A 14,360-nucleotide genomic window follows, 5' to 3' on the forward strand; every position below is an offset into this window, starting at 1 on the left:
TCTCTTTGAAAGCTTCTTCTTGCCCTGAGGCAGTTAACGCGAAGTACGCAGAGTTCCTCGTTCCACCAATAAGCTGGAGGTCGGTAATTCTTCGGTTCTTGTTTCCTTGGCATAGTTGCATCGCAGGCCTTCACTAGCACATCCGTCAATTCATCTGCGTTTAGGTCCAGGGAATCGCGTGTGTATGTGTGCGTGTGTGTGTGTGCGTGTGTGAGCGTGTATGTGTTGCGTGTGTGAGCGTGTATGTGTTGCGTGTGTGTGCGTGTGTGTGTGTGCGCGTGTGTGTGTGTGCGCGTGTGTGTGTGTGTGTGTGTGTGTGTGTGTGTGTGTGTGTGTGTGTGTGAGAGAGAGAGAGAGAGATAACAATTGTTCGGATGCCAGATTAGCTGCGTTCTTTGATAAACAAACTTTATGGGTATGGGTTTATGGATTATGGGTAGCATCATTGATACATCCCATAGAAAACAGAAACCTATTTTTGGGTTTGCGGAATCTAATCCAGGTGGATGTTTTTAATTTGATGAATTCATTTGTTGTATAATGCTTTGTCTGTAAACTTCTGAAAATTTTGATACGCCGCATGACTAGTTTTTATTAAAATTAGAGATTAGTCACTTTCTTTGTTACTTCCGGAAGCCATTTCCGGGACAACGGAACGACGGTTCACAAATTCATGCATCCCACCTTTTAACTTTTGTCCAAATCTACAACTTTGCTGAACATTGCTTGGTTTTATCTAGTTGCTTAAGCATTATAATAAGGATTGGTACACGGATACCTCGTCGCCCTTCTACGTAGGTAAAAATCGTCGCCCACACAAGCGTTAAAGGAATTAAGACATACAATTCGATACCGGCACATCAGACGTACAACGACGCTATCAGAATTTAAGAGACAATGCATTCACACGTAAAGGCTGTATTTTAAGTACTTTTTAGTTTAACTTTTTTTAATTTAAACAATATTTGACGAAGTTATTGCTACTGATTATTTAATTTGGACATCTGTAAATCTTGTATTATTTTTAGAGATTAATAAAGCACAATAAAACTATTATATTCGTCACCATGGTGATGGATTTTGTAATTGTTAATGTAATAGTAATAGTTAAAAAAAAGAGAGTAGTCTTCAAAGGTTTGAGAATCGCGCGCGTTGAACAGATATAGAGGACTGCTTTTAAATTTGACTATTCTTACTACTAGAAATATCTGACTTTACTACTAGTCATTGACAAATTCGTGAGTGGTCAGGAAGATTTGGATGCTTCTGCTTGTTATTAGATGTTTATATTCCTAGCCAGTCAAGGATTTTTTCGGGTTGGGAATTTTCTTGATTTCCCTGGGTGGGGATGCCCTCATAAGTCTCATACTAAGTTAAAGGTTGGACTTGTGCTTTGCTTGCTGATTACAGCGGGAATGGCCTCGTCGGGATTGCGTCGACTTAGTAGCGGACTAAACTGGGTATCCGGATGCAATGTTTTCCGTTTTTTGCATTACATTTTTAAGGCGCCGAAGGACACTCTTGAAATGGTAGTTGTCTTAGCAAATAGTTGTTTTCGAAATTCAGACGTGAATGTGACGCTTTCTACAGAATTGAAACGATACAGCAAAGCAAAAGCCTAGGTGCTACATTCCGTTATCGAAACTTGACCTTCTGTTTTTGTACGACAGACTTCACAGCCGGTTGTTAGAGTACAGGACAATTGCAGGGCCAGTTGCTACGATCCTCTTGACTCTAACAACCTCTCCCAGCCGAGATTCGAACATACGATGTCTGTCTTATTAGGCTAGCGTCATACTTCGAAGCCAACTGGGAGGACCAGACACGATTGAAACGATACTGAGATTATTAAGGCTGGTAAATGGCTGAATAATGCGTACCGTCGGTGCCTTGTGCACGTGTAGGCATAAAATAGACCCTTTAGTGGTACATATCCTCTTATTCAGCAACTCGTATTCCTACCTCCTCGTAGTATCAGCCGGGATACGAGCAACTTTGGTGGAGATCGGGTAACTAACCCCGGTGGAAGCCAAGGTCGTATGCCGACAGGAAAGAAGGGCTCTTTCGAGCTTCGTTGGCCCTCCGGCGAAACAGGGGGATGGTGTAGCAGGCTTTGCAAGCCGTTATCACGAAAAATACTAAAGCACAGAACAAAGAACAAGGAAGTTCTTACTGGAACAATCGGAATAGACCTACGCGACGAAAAAGGACTATGGATTGGAAACTCGGAACGTGGAACTGCCGCTCTCTCAACTTCCAAGGGAGCACTCGAGCACTTCAATCCTCGAATGTGCAGGTTGAGAATCAAGGGCCGATTCTTCAATATAAGCATCATCAACGTGCATAGCCCTCACCTCAGAAGTACCGATGACGACAAAAATGAATTCTGCGCACAGTTGGAGAGTGAATGCAATCGCTGCCCAAAACATGATATCAAGATCGTCATCGGGGATTTCAATGCTCAGGTCGGCCAGGAGGAGGAATACAAACTGGTGATTGGAAGGCTCAGCGCATACCAGCGGACCAATAAAATGGGCCTAAGACTTATCGACTTTGCCGCCTCCAAGAATATGGCCGTACGTAGTACCTTTTTTCAGCACAGAATTCATCACAAGTACACCTGGAGGTCACCAAATCACAGAATTACAGATCTACCACGTTTTGATCGACAATCGGCACTTCTCAGATATTATCGACGTCAGATCCTATCGAAGCGCTAACGTTGACTCGGAGCTAGATCTCGCGCGGCTGAAGCAGCCATACGTCGCCGCAAACTACGCACATTCACTCGAAGCTGCGCTGCCGGAAGAGGACGAGCTGGACGAAGCCGCTCTCGAGGACTGTTGGAACACTATCAAAACAGCCATCAGCAGTGTAGCGGAGAGCTCCATCGGGCATGTGGCCCGGAATCGGCGGAACGATTGGTTTGACGATGAATGTAAAAGGGTGATGGATGAGGAGAACGCTGCGCAGGTGGCCAAGATGCGCGGTGTCACACGTCAGAACGTGGAAAGACACAAACAGAAGAAGATGATTTTGGGATTTACCTTGACTTCCCGAATGACCTTCAACCGCAGTTGACGATCAAGAGTTCCATTCCAACGCTTAGTTTGAGCTTTGTGGGCAGCCTTGAGATTTTTCTTGTACTTTTTATTCACTCGCACTACAGTTTTTAGGATAATCTGTCAGTTTTGCCAGCTCGACAAAACGTTACCAAAAGTTGCATTACCGGCCACTGGAGCACCAGTTTAGCAAATATGCCATTTAATATGTTCCGCATTCATCGAAAAACATCTGGTCACTTTAGGCTAGTGTAACGATCCTACTGACTATCGCTGACTGACTGACTATGAGCACCGCACAGTCGAGATTCGAACATACGACGTCTGGCTTGTTAGACCAGCATCGTATCTCGAAGCTAGTTGGGCGGAAGCTTCTATTGATTGAAGATGCTTTTTTTTCTGATGGTAAAATGTTATAAAAAATTGAAGCTGTCAGAACGATAATTTATTTCATGGAAATTTTCCAACAAGTGCATGATATTTTACGTTCAACACTAAAACGATGCTTCGTTTCGGTACAATAGTTTGTGGAAGTTTATCAACGAAAAGCTATTTCACAGCTGAGAAATCGAGGGGTGCGCATCTTGCCGCGAATCAATAGAAAAATCAATATTCTACGCCTACCAAAGTACGCTTAAGACTAATTTGATTTTGCTACTACTTAACTCCATATTGAATAAATCTACTTATTCAGCGAAATGTTTTCGGTACACAGTTGCCATCGCTTGGCCTGTCTACGTAGTTCCACCTTCCACGTTGTTCCGCGTTGGCTGACTACGTCCACGTCGTTTTCTAAGGCTGTGCGAGATTGACTTTTTCGGTGTCGAGACGAAACGAAACGAAATTCAAGCTCAATTTCGTTCAGGCGAAATTAGTCGAAACGAAATTATGAACAATTTCGAACTCTCGAAACGAAACGAAATTACATTTCAATTTCGTCGAAATTTCGCGAAATTGAACGAAATTTCTATAATTTTTTTTATTGAGGAAGTGATAGGCTGGAAAGGTGCCAAACAGGAATGTCTTTATTTATCCTGGAAGATCCAGTCGAGTCTTCAGCTAGTTCCTCTCAGTTTAGTCATCCTGGCCCTACGGTCGTGCCTGGTGATGAGATCTTCCGACCACACTCCCATGGCGACGCAATCGAAACTGGTGCACCGAGCAATGTGATGAATGCGACTGCAACGATAATAGACCAGCCAAATATCTCCGGTGAGTCATTCCGTATCTTCTATCAAAACGTCCGTGGACTGAAAACCAAGATCTCCGAAGTGTTCCTGAGTACCTCGGAGTTATCGTACCATGCATATGTGTTTACTGAGACGTGGCTCGATGATCGTATTACCTCTCGCCAGTTATTCATTAACGATTACAATGTCTTCCGGGTTGACCGTAATGCACAAAATAGTTCTCGGCAAAGTGGTGGTGGAGTTTTGATAGCCGTTGCGAGAAACTTCAATGCTGTTTCTGTTCATCTATCCAGCGGACATACTGTCGAAAATTTATGGGTCAAAATCGCCACTGGTGACAAGGTTATTTTTCTTGGCGTTGTCTATATCCCTCCGGAAAAAAGCAAGGATTGCAACTACATTCAATCGCATCTAGACACTGTTGTTGAAATCGCGAGCCGTTCTGACCGTGACGAGATCATTCTTTTTGGTGACTTCAACCAGCCTCGCGTTGAGTGGAGCGCTACTACAGGTGGCTACTTATTCGCTGATCCACTTTCATCGCAGTTTCCACCAGCTTGTCGCGTGTTACTCGATGGCTTGTCGTTTTGCCGTCTGAGACAACGTAATGCAGTTCGCAACACCAGGAATCGTATTCTTGACCTGATTTTCACTTCCGATCCTGTAACTGCTATCAGTACAGCTGAAGAAGCTCCCGAACCTGTGGTCCGATTGGACCCTGATCATCCCGCTCTTTCGTTAACCGTCGAGGGCTTCCCTGATATTCCTCTTTATGACAACGTTGACATATTTGAGTTCGACTTTCGTAAAACTAATTTTGATACCCTCAATGGATCGCTATCCCAGATAGATTGGTCTGATGTATACGTCAGTATGAATGTAGATGATGCTGTTACTGCTTTCAATGAAAAACTACGTTGCTGTTTTTCTGAGGCGGTACCCCCGTTCAGACCTCCCAAAAAACCACCTTGGTCTAATGCGCGGTTGAGGTATTTGAAACGACAACGTTCGAAAATGCTCAAGAAATACTGTCAAAATAAAAACCAGTTCTCCAAGCGCCTATTTGAGGAAGCGAGTCGAGTATACCGTTGTTACAACCGATTGCTGTATAGACGACGTATTAATCAGACAGAAGGCAACTTACGTAGGAATCCGAAACAGTTTTGGTCGTTTGTTAACTCTAAGCGAAAGGATCATGGTCTACCCACTTGTATGAGATTGGGCGATCTAACCGCCTCTACTGTCGATGGAAAGTGTGAACTTTTCGCATCACATTTCGGGACTATATTCAACTCTACCGCAACCTTTCATGACCCAGATACTAGCAACGCCATTCGCCATGCTCCCGTCGACGTTGTTGACATGGATATTTTCGATATCAGTGCTGAGATGGTTATTACGGCACTCGCGAAGTTGAAGTTATCATCTATTGCTGGGCCAGACGGGATCCCATCGTGCGTGCTGAAAAAATGTTCCGGTGTTCTGGTAGAACCTCTGCGAGCGATTTTCAACGTTTCACTGCAAACTAGAACGTTTCCCACAGCCTGGAAAAGCTCGTGTATGACACCAGTATACAAAAAAGGAGATAAAACGGATATTGCCAACTATCGTGGGATAATATCGCTATCCGCTGGATCAAAATGCTTCGAGATCATATTGAATAAAGTGGTTTTTGAGGCGTGCAAACACTATATTACGACTTCCCAACATGGGTTTTTCCACAAGCGTTCTGTAGAATCGAACCTCTGTGAGTTCACTTCCTTCTGTATAAGCAACATGGACAGTGGTGTGCAAATTGATGCGGTATATACAGACATTAAAGCAGCTTTCGACACAGTAGACCATGAAATACTGTACGCAAAATTTCGTCGTCTCGGCTTCTCGGATAGACTGTGTGACTGGCTGAAATCTTATTTGACAAACCGACAGCTATATGTAAAGATAGGATCGGCTGAATCGACAATATTCACTCCGCAGTGTGGCGTTTCTCAAGGAAGTAATTTGGGACCCCTTCTATTCGCTCTCTTCTTCAATGATGTCTCCCTGATCCTACCAAACGAAAGTGTGCTGATATACGCGGATGATTTGAAGATATACCTTGCCATCCGCAAGTTAGATGATTGTTTCCGTCTACAGGATATGCTGGACAGATTTACCAGATGGTGCCGACTAAATCGTCTTGTGGTTAGTATAGCGAAATGCTGTGTAATTTCTTACCGGCGTCTGAAGAATCCTGTTCTGTTCAACTACACCATTGACGGGACTATTTTGAATCGAGTCGACCAAATTAAGGATCTAGGCGTTCTGTTAGATTACCAACTAACTTTTAAAATGCACTACTCATCTATTGTAGCGAAGGCCAACCGCCAACTAGGTTTCATTTCGAAAATTGCTGCTGACTTCACCGATCCACTTTGTCTTCGCGCATTGTACTGCTCATTGGTAAGATCCATTCTTGAATTCGCGTCAGTTGTATGGTCGCCTTATGAAGAAGTATGGATTTCCCGAATCGAATCAGTGCAGCATAAGTTTGTTCGATACGCTCTACGTAATCTTCCATGGACGCACCCGTACGACTTACCTTCTTATGAAGACCGGTGTGCATTGATTGGCATCGAAACTCTTGAAGATCGACGGAACACCAACCAAGCTGTTTTCGGTGCAAAAATTTTACGTTCCGAGATTGACAGTTCCGCACTGCTTGGTCAACTGCATATCTACGCACCGCAACGTATTCTAAGACCGAGACGATGGTTACAACAACCTCCTAGAAACACGGTTTACGGTAACAATGACCCTATGATTAGTGTGAGCGGACGATTCCAAGAGACATATCACTTGTTCGACTTCAACGTGTCCACAAAAACCTTTCGGCAACGTATTTGTAGTAGCTTGTGATATTTTATATATGTAACTTTAATTCATTAAGACCACATGTAGTCAGATGATTTTTTATACAATAAACAACAATAAACAACAATAAACAACAATAAACCTAGTTATCCTGATCTGCCTCCCAGTTGGTCTCGAGGTAAGACGCTGGTCTAATAAGCCAGTCGTCGTATGTTCGAATCTCGGCTGGGAGAGGCTGCTAGAGTCAGTAGGATCGTAGCACTGACCCCGCACTGTCCTGTATTCTAACAGCTGGTTGCGAAGTCTGTCGTATAAAAACAGAAGGTCAAGTTTCGATAACGGAATTAGCATCCAGGCTTTTCTTTTTTTACCCTGATCTGCGATACAAACTAGACCTCTCTAGGCTCGAATAGGTTTTTTTTGAGATACTGCAGCCTGCGTCTTATTAGTGCTCCGCAATTGCAGAGTAGGTGTTCCGACGTTTCGTTCTCAGCATCGCAGAAGCGGAAGACATCATCTTGTACAAAACCAAGATTTTGAAGATGATATTTGCTCGGATAATGTCCTGTCATAAGACTGGTAAACTTGCTGAAATTTCTCTTATTGAGACAGAGCAACTTTTGAGTAACCTTAATACTCGACGTTATAAAACACCCACATATGTTGCTAACTGAAAGGAACCGTAGCATGACATTCTAGCATCCTTGATAAAGACCCGATTTGACGCCTTCCTTAGTTCTTAACTCAGTTTGCTTTCCAAGTATATCATTCGATAGCTTAAAAAAATATTTTTTATAGCAATATTCTTTCTAAGAGTCGAAGGAAACAGTAGGAGAAATGAATGAAACAATGTGTTTTATAGTATTTCCAGACAAAACGTGATGGGGAAAAGTGCGGAAATTAGAGCCAGAAGGGGGATTAAAGCAACACTTAAAGGTTTGAAATCCGTACTTTTTACCAAACTGGGAGAACGGATAGAATTAAGCTATAATGCGAGCCAATTATAATCGGATTCAAATGCCACTATTCTGTCAAGTCCCGTGATTCGTCGTTATAGGCGGCTGTACATGTTAACTAAACTTGCTTTTTGCAGCTGAAGTATTTTTTATACAAAAGTTTGGCTTTGAAAATGGGTTGGGTGGATCTATAAGCAATGTCGCTTATATGATTCCACGGGATATAAGACACTCCTTCCAGCATAGACTTCCAGTTTCTAGATACATAACTTCGCCGTGCAAACTTATCTTGCGTGATGATTTGTGTGCTAGAAGGGCGCGTCAAAATCCTCTCCGACCTTATATGACTTGGGCTGGTTACCACATCCCTCATCCAGCCTTCGATTCATTCGATACCCTGATGCTCCTTCCCCTTTACGATAATGATGGTATATGGCAATGTAATAAAATATGTGTTATATGAATATACATTATATGAAGATATATAGACAAAAACAGAACAATCTCACCAGCAGTCCTTCGAATGGAAAAGAGTTGCATCATTTGAGTTTACATGAGTGCTTCCATTATTAATTTAATTTTTTCCTTTGGCTGGCTCATGGATCACTATTTAAACTTTCTTCGGCCCGAGTTTTCTTTGTACAGTAGGAGGTGCTTGCTCCATGAGCTAAAACGAAACAAATCATTAAAATAACTTATGGTAAGTTTACCTACTAACAAGGTCGTGTTGCTCAGATGTCATCCAAACTCGCAGTTTTGAGATTAGACAGCCAGGATCCACCCATCATCGCACCTCCTAGCTTGGCTACTCAAAAGAGCATTACCGGGAAAAGCCACGTGGAGGCGCTAGGTAGCGGCTTGGGATGGCTGGAGCTATGTTGGACGCTTCCTCATTTGCCTTCCCCATTTCATACCCTGGTCTACTTTTGGTATTATGTAAGTCACATTCGACATTGCGCCTTTATAATCAAAATTGCGAAAGAATTGACATAACTATGTCCAGAATCCAAATTAAACTACGGCTACATAGAAATAAGTAAACATTGTAATAATATTATTGTATGTAGTCTACAAATGCTTGACGAATAAATCTTATAAATCTTATATCTAAAATGATGTAGGATAGTTATTCTTAAATACTTAAAATAAACGAAAATTCCCCTCCCCAATATAAAAAGCTGTTGTCGTTCAGAACTGTTGCTTTTATTTTCAGATTATTTAGTAAAAATTTCCTATAATTTAGCCCATAAATGTTTAAAATATTTCAATATTTCGCTAAGTATTCTGTATTTTTATAGATTACTGTGAAAGCGCTTTATGACTATAAAGCCCAACGAGATGATGAGTTGTCCTTTTGCAAACATGCTATAATTACAAATGTAGATAAAAAAGGCAACGAATTGTGGTGGACGGGTAATTATGGAGGTAAAAAGCAACATTATTTTCCAGCAAATTATGTACAAGAAATCAACACAACAGATGGAAACAGTGATGATAGTGGCAGCGATTCGCTGATGCTTGGAAGTCTACAGAAAGGTAATAGTAGTCTGAAATCCGTAGAATTTCATTTTATATTGATGGTTTTATCATAGGATCTCTTGACGTGCATGGAGCTGTTGTTGAATTGACCTACGGTCCACATCCAGAATTGGAACGAATTCTACGCATTCAAAATCCTTCAATGCAAAATGTGTTCGAAATTGGGGTGCAATCAAAAGAGCTTGCTATTGAATGGATGAATTCTATCAAACAAGCTGCGCAGAATGCTAGTGTACTAGAAGATGAGCGCCGAAAAATGGAACGAAATTCACGGGTAGCAAAAGAAATGTCCGATATGATAATATACTGCCGAAGTGTGCCTTTTAAAAACACTGGCTGGGTTTTTTACGAAATGTCTAGTTTTCCCGAAACAAAAGCGGAAAAGTATTTCTTGCAGCAAGAAACAAAACTGTTTGTACGATATCATCGCAGTCAGATCAGTCGTGTCTATCCCAAAGGCCAACGATTGGATTCTTCTAATTATAATCCTATTCCGTTATGGAATACAGGTTCTCAAATGATAGCTCTAAATTTTCAGACACCAGACAAAGCGATGCAATTAAACCAAGCAAAATTTAGAGATAACGGTGCTTGTGGGTATATTTTGAAACCACAGTTTATGTTTCGGGATGAATTTGATCTAAATGATCCAAATACTGTGGTTGACGTCGAAGAGAAAGTAATAACAATCAGGATAATTGGTGCTAGACATCTATGCAAAGGTGGGCGGAATATTACAAGTCCACTGGTGGAAGTCGAGATACTTGGCGCCAATTTTGATAATGGTGTTAAACATAGAACAAAGGCAGTGGGTTAGTGCGAGAATCCAAATATATGTTAAGATTAATAGATCTGATTAGTTTTATTTTTTAAGCTGACAATGGATTTAATCCCTTTTGGAAAGAAGTTTGTGAATTCAAAGTGAAGAATCCAGATTTTGCAATGTTACGTTTCGAAGTGCAAGATGAAGATATGTTCGGTGAACCAAATTTTATAGGACAGGCAGTTTTTCCGGTAAGTGTTTTTGGAACACATATTCTTAATGTAGATTTCGTTTAGTACATACAGCATGTTTCATATGCATTATTTCAGGCTTGTTATTATTGGGCTCAATATGTATTCCATATTCGGAATAATACAATAATGATCTGCGGTATTGTGATTCCCATGACTCTATGCGGTTTGCGTTGTCGGTTGGCTATCATAGACGGTTGTGACAAAGCAAAGGTTTGGGTTTAATCGCCTTTAAGACTTTCTTTAACGTCCTTTCTTTTACGACAGCCCGTTATTACTGAAATTACTATAATAAATACTAAACGGAGTTAACCTTAGTAAAAGTAAAAGACACGTCGTACTGTGATAACGTTCTAGACTTGAGTGAACGTTTATGTTTATTCAGCTGCCAGCAAACTTGCGTAGCTTATATATTCGTTAATTTACCTTATGTGTTACCACAGTTAGAGGGTTTGGACATTATAGGTCCACTGACCTTTCTGAGTATATACACACTTAAAAAAAGTTCGGTAGAATTTCACCGAACTTTGAGTAGCCGAACGTTCGGTAAAAATTTCAGTGGTGCCAATCGACGTTTGCGGATCATTAGTAATGTTTGGCATCATTTGTTATTTATTTGAGTACTTCTCACCTGACTATAAAATGTCTACATGAATACAATTGATTACAGATTATAGTAAATTAGATCTTCCTATCTTTTGCGCGAATAAGTGCGAAGGGGTACCGAAGTCAAGCAGTTCTTCGACTTTTGAGAACACCCTGATGCATTCCGTAATCGGTCCATTAGCCCCAAACGCGGTCCGATGAAACGGTATTTGCAGCAAGTCAGTTGAGCGTAATGTCCGCTGCGATGCCCGAAAGTTAAGCATAGATAGCAATTTTGGAGAATCTATTTCGCCGTTGATGAGTTTAGCTACGAATATAACCTGATGCATTTTACGCCTGTGTTCGAGCCTATCGAGTTTAAGTAGACGGCAGGTCATCAGGATGCTGCCATGGGAGATGTCGTAAAGTCAGCCGAATAAACCTTCGTTGCATACGTTCAATCCGTAGGTTCCAAGTAAGATGACTGGTGAACTAAACCAAATTACAGTTCTCCAGTAGCGCAATATAATGATTTCAGGCAGTAAACATCTCTAAAGTTACGTCCAATCTTAGCATTAAATCCAAGTTGTCGAATCGCCTTGGAAGTGACTGATTCACGATGTAAATTGAACGTCAGCCAGGTCGCTAACTTAATCCACTCTGCGAAGTTCAATGTCGTCGATAGTATAACTGAAGCATATTGGATTTTTAATCCGGTAAAAGCTCATAACAACATAACAAACAACACTTTGTATTGCTTATAATTATAAAAGCCTTCAATATTCAATATCACCTTATATATTATCACCTTATATATAAAGGTTTACGAAAGACTTTCGGTAAGGAACTAAACACGTCTGCTTTACTCGATACTCAATAAACGAATGAGTAGTCATAATTTATTCGACAGTGTTCTCTGAATATGCTATAAATTGATGCTCCTAGGGATGCTCTAAAGTAGCAATATAATTAGTAGTAATTATAGCCAACTGTTATACCACAGTCCTCCCTTCTGAAAAGAAAACATTCATAATTCTTTTTTCTACTTAACAAATTTGTTTAGAAAGCGGTTTGTCTCTAAACTTTGAAACATAGAATTATGAAATACCTAATCATGCCTAATAGATTAATTCGAAAACAGTTTATATGTATTCGTGTAGTATTTCAAACTTATTATCTATTATGTTATAAAGCATTCATATTTTACTACCTTTAGTGGCTTTATATTGATTTTTCTTCGAGTCCTTGGTTAAAGAATCACTCCGTTTTAAGCGCATGCTGCTCCTTGTCAAAATAGGACTTCGAACAAACTTATTTGACTTCTTAGAATTTTCATTCGTTTCTGGAACAAGTGGTACGTCTGGAAATCCGGCGAATGTCTCATTGTCAAATCCCTCCAGGTCTACGAAATCTTCCGAAACCCGCCTTGTATGCTGCTTATGAAAGGGCATCATGATCAATGAGTCACGTCTTGGATTCGAAATGGGTTTTAGTTGGTGTCTGTGAGCCGTAATCAGTTGCTGTCCCAACGATACCATTCGTATATCACCATCCTTTTTCGTTATAGCTATGAGCGGAGATGCCCACTCGCTGGCTGCAATTACTTTTTGTTGCTCTAGCATTTCTAAGTGTTCCATCAGCTTTTCTTTAATCCTATAAGGCACCACGTATGCTCGCTTAATTATGGGTTGATCATCTTTGAGAATTAATTCTGCTTGGTATCCTTGAATCGGTTTATTTTCTATACTCATTTGTTTTACTCCAATCGTGTCAAAAAAAAATTCTACGCCATTCAGGATAGAAACTATCCATCCAGTCTCTTCCAATGAGAAGAATGAAATTGTTGCTAGTTCGCAATACAATTAGTTTAACGCATGACGATCGATCATTCAATAAAACATTCACTGTTAATTCTCCCAAAATATCTAAGCAAAATCCATTTACTACTATCAGCTTACGACTGCACTTTGATATGACTTGATTGGAAAACAATTTGTTAAACATTGGTTCCCCAATCACTGATACTGCTGAACCTGTATCGAGCTCCATTTCAATTCAGCGCTTATTTATAAATGCCACTGCTAAACACGGTTCACTTATGTTGTTTATGCTAGCAATCATGAGACACTCATAATCTGAATTCTTGTCATCACTCGATTTTTGTATCTTCATTCTTTTGTAATCCAAATCCCTTTGATATAGCTGGTAACGATACTTACTTTACTTTACTTTACTTTAGTGGCAACGGTCCGTTACCGATCCTGCGCCGGACGAATTATGGTCCTCCAGTACCGTCGGTCCTGGGCTGCCGTTCTCCAATCCCCACGAACACCAGCTGAACGTGCATCGTCTTCGACAGCACACACCCACCGGGTGCGGGGTCTGCCTCGGAGTCTATGGCGTCTTCCTGGTTCTCTGCTGAAAATAGTTTTGGCTACTCTTTCGTCGGGCATTCTGGCCACGTGTCTGTGGGGGCTGAGTACCCCTGAGACAGAATATTACATCGCGTTGCTCCAGTATCAGAGAATACATCACGCGATACACTCTCTTGGTAGTGCTACACTATGCTTTCGCCGTGTAGACAGCGTGATCGGTTCGGTACACCATCGTGTCGACGATCATTGGTATATTCTGCTTATGGTTCGGTACGACAACTGATAAAAAAAAAAATTCGGTACAATTATTATTGAGAGAAGTATATGGTTCGGTACGACCATAGATGTAGCAAATGGTTCGGTACGACCATTGCTAATTAAGATGTTTCTACAAGGTCATAAAGTGAATGGTTCGGTACGACCATTATAAATTAAATGATTCGGTACGACCATTGATAAGAAACATGATTTGGTACAATCATTATGGAGTGAAGCATATGGTTCGGTACGACTATAGATGAAACAAATGGTTCGGTACGACCATTGGTAATTAGGATGGTTCTATATGGTCCTAAATAGAATGGTTCGGTACAACCATCATAAATTAATTGATTCGGTACGATCATTACTAGATGAAGTATATAGTCCGGTACAACTAGGGCTGTCTAACCGGTAGTACCGGTAGTACCGAAACCGGTAATACCGACCAATTTTTGGATACTGAAATACCGGTTTTGGCAAAGCAAAAAACCGATATTTCCGGTATTTTCTAATATCTTAGTTTTT

General features: G+C 40.9%; 1 protein-coding gene across 5 annotated transcripts in view; it reads left to right on the plus strand.

The window, feature by feature from the left end:
• The window catches only part of LOC128738371 (1-phosphatidylinositol 4,5-bisphosphate phosphodiesterase gamma-1), a 375,128-nt gene that overhangs the window by 213,292 nt on the left and 147,476 nt on the right, over positions 1–14,360 (plus strand). For 4 of the 5 annotated variants that reach the window (XM_053833430.1, XM_053833431.1, XM_053833433.1 and 1 more), the window contains exons 10-12: positions 9,360–9,597; positions 9,654–10,412; positions 10,475–10,614. In XM_053833430.1, the coding sequence (XP_053689405.1) occupies positions 9,360–9,597; positions 9,654–10,412; positions 10,475–10,614 (1,137 nt within the window). Of the gene's footprint in view, positions 1–9,359; positions 9,598–9,653; positions 10,413–10,460; positions 10,615–14,360 lie in introns of all 5 variants that reach the window. The other variant, XM_053833434.1, reaches the window with a different exon arrangement.

The sequence above is a fragment of the Sabethes cyaneus genome, chromosome 2 (assembly GCF_943734655.1).
Source record: "Sabethes cyaneus chromosome 2, idSabCyanKW18_F2, whole genome shotgun sequence".
Classification (NCBI taxonomy): Eukaryota; Metazoa; Arthropoda; class Insecta; order Diptera; family Culicidae; genus Sabethes; species Sabethes cyaneus.